General features: G+C 51.6%; 1 protein-coding gene across 2 annotated transcripts in view; it reads right to left on the reverse strand.

Annotated features, from left to right (window-relative positions):
* REXO1 (RNA exonuclease 1 homolog) overlaps window positions 1–5,763 on the reverse strand; it is a 42,208-nt gene extending 36,445 nt beyond the window's left edge. For both annotated transcript variants that reach the window (XM_049808467.1, XM_049808464.1), the window contains exon 1: window positions 5,447–5,763. In XM_049808467.1, coding sequence (XP_049664424.1) covers window positions 5,447–5,645 — 199 coding nt within the window. In that variant the 5' untranslated portion in view covers window positions 5,646–5,763. The remainder of the gene's footprint in view (window positions 1–5,446) is intronic.
* Between the last annotated feature and the right edge of the window lie 822 nt (window positions 5,764–6,585).

Genomic DNA, 6,585 nt, shown 5'->3' on the forward strand with positions numbered 1-6,585 from the left:
TAGTTAAATGACAAGAAATCCCTAACCACTGGAAAGCCATGACATTGATTTACATGAAAAGACACATTCTGACCTTACCGTCAAGTGGGTTTTCTATTCTTCATTTCAAAACTCAGTTAAAAAAACATCCACTGGCGACATTTTGGTAATTACTGTCCTAAACACAAATGTGGGGGGGAAAAAAGCAGTGTTGGCAATGCCCCCCACATGCCGTTCATGGACTAGAGCACCCAACACTGAACCACTCAATTTCCTTTCTTGGTGAAGAAATACTGAAGGCAGTTCAGAAGTTTGCATTTCTGCTCATTCAATTTCCCTGTAGGAAATACAGTAATTAAAGCTCTTTCCTACAAGAAGCTGATCTTGCACAACATCAACTACGGGAAGGAAAACGCATCTGTAAAGACTTTTTTTTCATCCTTTCTACACATAGAGTGAACCTGCGCTGCAATATAAGTAGTACAAAGGCAATCCCAGATAGCACAGAGAGGCTGCTCCCACCAAACACTGCTGAGTTTAATGCGCAGCCCCTCAGCAATGTGCTGTATGAGGAACCTGACTGGCGAAAAAGACAACAGCCTTGATCCTATGGTGACACATGGGCTGAGGATGATTAAAGTTGGGTTTTAACATTTCAAGAGCCTCTTTAGGTTTTACCAAGTATCATTTTGCACAGTGTTTTATATACAAGTCACAGCCATCCCACGTGGTTGCTTTTTGGCTGAAGACTTTGAAGAAGGGAGAGGTAAAGTGCCTTCCTGCATCAGTGACAGGATCAACAGAGTTAAAGCTGCGGAGATAAGCCCAAGGATTTCTCTGCACCCGACCTGGGCCAACAAGAGCCAAACAGTGTTACAGTGGCTTACTTGCGGGCTGGGTAGTGTAAATCACAGAGAGGTGAAAAATTCCATCGCTGGACAGTACCACACAAACCCATCCAGTCACCTTTCCAAGATGCAATCTAGATTTAATCTGCAAAGCCTTGCTCATCCAAATAGAAAATCCACTGTGCTGGTTTTGGCTGCGATAGAGTTAACTTTCTTCATAGTTGCTAGTACAAGGCTGTGTTTTGGATTTGTGCTGGAAACAGTGTTGATAACACAGAGATGTTTTTGTTATTGCTGAGCAGTGCTTACAGAGTCAAGGCCTTTTCTGCTCCTCACCCCACCCCACCAGCGAGTCGGCTGGGGGTGCACAAGAAGCTAGCAGGGGACACAGCTGGGACAGCTGATCCTGACTGACCAAAAGGATATTCCAGACCACAGGACATCATGCTCAGCATATAAAGCTGGGGGAAGGAGGAGGAAGGGGGTGAAACGTTCAGAGTCTTCCCAAGTAACTGTTACATGTGATGGAGCCCTGCTTTCCTAGTGATGGCTGAACACCTGCCAGCTGATGGGAAGTTGTGAATTAATTCCTTATTTTGCTTTACTTATTAAACTGTCTTTATCTCAACCCACGAGTTTTCTCACTTTTACTCTTCTGATTCTCTCCCCCATCCCATCAGGGGGGAGTGGGCGAGCAGCTGTGTGGTGCTTAGTTGCCAGCTGGGGTTAAACCACGACACCACACAGCAAGAAAACCACTCCACAAGCTTTGGACCATATAAGACGACTGCTGAGCAACTGTCAGCATGCACCACTCCAGAATAAAGTATTTCAAGGCAGGGTGCTGAAAGCCTTGCTCTTCCCATCTCATGCTAACACAAGGATCAGAGCAGACAAAGAGGAATTCAGACCTCCAGACCTGGACACAGCTTTCTGCTCTGGGTTCAAATAACATCCACCTCCTAAGCATCTCCTGACAGCTACTATCAGACCCAGCAAACCAAAGAGCTGGTTTCCTTAAGATATTTATGAAGAGATGTATTATGCTTCTTTTATGTCTTTCAGCATACTCAGGACCTAGACTTTAAAGAGAGACCTATTTTTCTCCTCTACAGCTCTTGAAGAGACGCTTTTAGGACTGAAGGCAGTTCTTCCCTCCTACTTACACAGCACGCTTTCAAAGCACTTCACACACATTCAATAATCTTTTCATCCTGCTCTGAAGCAGGTGGGGTTTAGTCATTTTGTAAATGGAAAAAGCACTTCAGCCAAGTCAGGATTAGAATTTGCAATCTCCAGATTCCCAGTCCTGTACAGGCTCACATCCCATTTCTCAGCCCACGAACACTGCTGTGGAAATACCACATCAGTGCATGCTATCACCCCAGCACCCTACTCAGTTTTCAGCCAGCCCTGAATTTCCACAAGCCTCCAGGTAGCCACACTTTTTTACCACGCAGGCAGATACTTGCAGTAAAGACACTGAAATAGATTTCCCACATAAAGTATCATACATTTCAGAACCCAGGTCAAACGTGTTCTAAGGACCAGACGCATCACACCAGTTCCCTCCTCACCCAACAAGTTTGTATTTACTGAGCTGCTTTCAGAGGGGAAGAAAAGGGAACGCCTGACACATGCAAACAGCAGCAGCAGGAGGAAAACTCAGTCCTCCTGCTGCTGATGATCTCCTAACAGGCATGGAGGCCTCTTCACCACTGTTTCCCAGTGGTTGAGACCACAAGAGCACTGTATGAAAAATAGGGATCATCTATTACGAACATCTGAACACTACGCTCCTCAGGAAGTCTGGAACTGTGAGGGGGGGAAAGAAAAGGGAAACAGTGCTATGTCGCACCAATTCCCCTTTTCATCTCCCCTCTGCTCCACCTAGCACTTGTCCACAGCCTCCTCCCACCACGACCCAGCAAGGCCAGCTCGACTTCTCAGTTTTCAAAAGCTACTTTCAAGGCTATGAAAGATCTACTAAGAGTGTTGCCAGTCCTACAGTGATCCTCAAACACTGAAGTCAACATCAGCCTCGAATCAATATGCTTAGCATGCTGGTTCTTTAGATGTTATCCTTTTTTCTAGGCAGTATCCAAGAAAAGACAGATTTGCATTGTAGCTCTTGGTATAGATACCCACCTGCGTTGGCAAAAAAATTAGGCTTTTAAAGCTTATTTATTGAGCAATGAGATTAAATAGGTCAAATACGCCGAAGTGCACTGTTATAAGGCTACTTTAAAACAAGACAGGTAGTTTCACTTACGGGGAGCAACTTATGTTGGATCAAGAACCTGCTTTCAAGAAGATGGTTGCCTGGTTGCTAGCTAAACTACTACACCCTCTAGTGTAAATCTTAAATACATCCTTCCAGGCTAGACAAGCTTCAGACAGACAGAGGAAAAGACAGGAGCACTTCAACCTGAATCCTTCAGATGAAGCCGAGACACAGCACTGCTTACAAAACAACTGTGAAAGCATCTTCTGCTCCTACAGAAATCAGGCACCTTACGCAACCCCGCTGAAGTCCTTTCTAAAAGACAGTGTTTTGCAGCAGGTTCATCGCTCATTTTCCATTTCTCAATCAAAATCAACATAGAAAAAAAATGGCTGAAGTCCAACACCAAGCTGAGGCAGAATTTACAGATTCCTGGTTATGACACCCATGCTATGCATTAGATGCCAAGAGTTTGGGAAAGAGGGCAAGAACACACACTGAGCCGGCTGTGGGAAGTGGGAGGCAGCAGGCTGGAAGTTAAGCTTCGTTATCCTGCTTCTTTTGCAAGTGGCAGACACTTCACCTAGGAAAACCAGACACATGCTTATAGCTTTTGTTTTTCAAAAGCCAGAGCTTCTCTAAGAGTCATAATATGGTAAGCCGCTATTACTCCCCAAAACACAGGGGTTTTTTCCTGGGTCACTAACACATCCTAGCCAGGCCTAACAAGACATTTGGATAATTTCTTTCTTGTCATTTACGCTCAGCTCTTACATGAACACTTTTCAGCCAGTATTAGAAGCTGCACACACTTTCCAAGTGCAGCAGGAGGTTTTACTAAAGATGAACCTTCACTTCCCTGTTTCGAAAATCAAAACCAGCACCAGCTTTTATTTAGTACACCAGCATCTGTTTCAGGTGGCAGACCAAAATGAGCAAATCTAGTTCCAAAACTGACACTCTACAGATATTTAAAGACAAACAGGAATAGCACACTGAAACATAATTATAATATCAAGCACCTAGAGGACCATCCTAAAGGGTTCTACGGAGCTTTTCAAATTCAAAAGAACACCGAAAGAGGCAAAACCTTTTGTCTTTCTAATATGGTATCTGCCTGCCTGAGACAGCCCTGAGTATGCACGCTTCCTTTATTCTAAACTAAACCACAGTTGTGGTAAGGTGACCAGGTAGCCAGGAGACACGAAGAATTAATCATCTTCCAAACTTGAGAATAACCAAAAGTTAAGCAGGCACAGAAAAAACACAAGTCATGCTTTATTTTCACAACTTCTGCTTCAGATTGTTAGAGACCATACATACTAGCAAGTATACCTAACTGAAATAACACAGCTTTAACAAAAATAAAGCAAGCAGCATTTTTCTAGGGAAAAGAATGAAAGCTTTTCTCTCCAGATAAATAAGCAGATCTGCAAATAACGTAAGTAAAACGACACGAGTTGCTGGAAGAATGGAGGAGAACAATAGCTCACTAGCTTTTTTGTAGCCAAGCTTCATCTGAGAAACCTGGCAGTACTCCATGCCTTACTCAAGACCCTCAGAGGGAGGGGGCCCGGCTCACTGCAGCCCGCGCCCCACAACACCCCACTAGCAGGACCTGCCTTGCAGCACTGGACAAGAGAACACATCACCTCCAGCTCCCAAAGGCCATGCATCTCTGGAAGGGTTGTGATGGCACAGCAACTCTTAGCAAAGGTTTGAGTGAGAGACTGCCCTGACACCTCATTGCCACGTGAGCCGTGGTGCCTGGAGGGACAAAGAAAGGGATCAGAACAGAGCTGCCCTTCTGCAGCCTCCATCCTGGTGACGAGAGACAGGCTGACCTCAGGCAATCGGACATTTTGGAAAGCTGCTCCCCACCACCTCCTGTCAGACGGCAACTGTGGGATCTGACCGACGATGATGATGAGGAGACACCCATCTCTCTCTCACCTGGAGGGGCAGAAAAGGCCCTTCAGACCCTCCTTTGGAGGCAACAAGAGGTGACATCGAAGGGCCCAGAGAGCAGAAGCAGACACAAGAGCTCAGGGGCAAGCGGGACCCACCTGCCCCGCCTGGATGGTACCGACAGACCCCCGTGAGAACATCCCACTCGAGAGGGGCTTGAGGGGGAAACACCCGAGCCCTGGCAGCAGGTGGGATTTAGAGGACTCGGAGGCAGATTCAGGCCCTGAAAGGCGGGCAGGCGTGAGAAGGAGAAAGGGCACGGGCCTGTCCTTGCCAGGGGGAGGACACGCTGCTGCCGGGGTGGGGGACGGCGGGACCGCGGGGCGGGGGCGGCGCAGGGCCGGGAGAGGCCACAGCCCGGGGAGGGAAAGAGACAGGGAAAAGGGAAGGAGGTACCGCGACCCGCCGGGCCGGGCCAGGGCCGTACCTGCGCCGTGGCCGAGCGCGAGCCCCGCTCCGGGGCCGCCGGAGGCTCCGCACCGCACCGCCGCCGCCGCCGCCGCCACCGGGGGGTGCCGGAAGTGGCAGTAGGGCCGGCGGCAGGGCGGGCCCCCGCCCGGCCCCGGCCCCCCGGCGCTGAGGAAAGGGCAGTCGATGCCGCGGAAATAGCCGGTGGATCTCAGCATCCCGCCGGCTGCGGGGCGGGGAGCAGGGGCAGGGGCAGGGGAGGGGAGGGGAGAGGAGGCGCGGGCGGCGGCGACGACGCGCTCTCGCCTCACACCGCCGGCTCCGGCGCCGCCGCCATCTTGGAAGCGCCAGGCCCGGCGGCGAAGACCCCGTGACGCCGCTGCCCGCACAGGGCTGCCCGCGGCGCGCCTGAGCGGAGCGCGGGGCGGGGCCGGGGGCGGGGCTAAAGGCGAGGGCGGGCGATGGAAAATGGCGGCCAGAGGGAGGCGCCCGCGCTGAGGTGAGTTCGGCCCGTCGGCCGCCTCCCTCGGGGTATCGGGGCCTGCCTGGCCTCTGCCCGGCGGCTGCGGGCCTGGGGGCACCGACGGGAGGAGTCTGGGGTGGGTCCCTCCCTCAGGAAGGGGCCTGGGGCCGTTCCGGGCCCCTGTGGGCTGCAGGGGGACAAACCCCCGCGGCTGGAGGTCAGTCGCCCTCCCGGAGCCACAACTGGCGTGTGACCAGTTTGTAGGAGATGCCGTCGAGAGTAATTCCCAGTTCAGCTGGTTTGGGGCACACGGCTGCACCCGCTCCCCCCAAAGCCGCAGAGTGAGGGGAAGGCGGGTGCAGGCCCCCAGCCCTGCAGCCACCCCGTCCTGCTGCCTCACACCCCGGGCTGGGCCACCTCTGCTCCACCCGAACACCACCAGGTCCCCCCTGCTGCGGCCAGAGGGACGGCCCTGGGCTCCTTGCGCTGCGGCCCACCACCCCCAGCATGGCCCACTGACCGCAGCATGGCCCACCACCCTCAGCACGGCGTCGGCCTTCAGGAAAGCAGCAGAACACCAGCCAGGTTTTGGTAGAGGGACCTGAGGCAGAAATAACTCACCTGAGGCCAAGCAGAGGAGCGAACTCATTCTGCGCTGCTCCCTGCCATGAAGACCCAGCCCTCCCTCCTTTGCC

Source organism: Accipiter gentilis, chromosome 8 (assembly GCF_929443795.1).
Source record: "Accipiter gentilis chromosome 8, bAccGen1.1, whole genome shotgun sequence".
NCBI classification, from domain to species: domain Eukaryota; kingdom Metazoa; phylum Chordata; class Aves; order Accipitriformes; family Accipitridae; genus Astur; species Astur gentilis.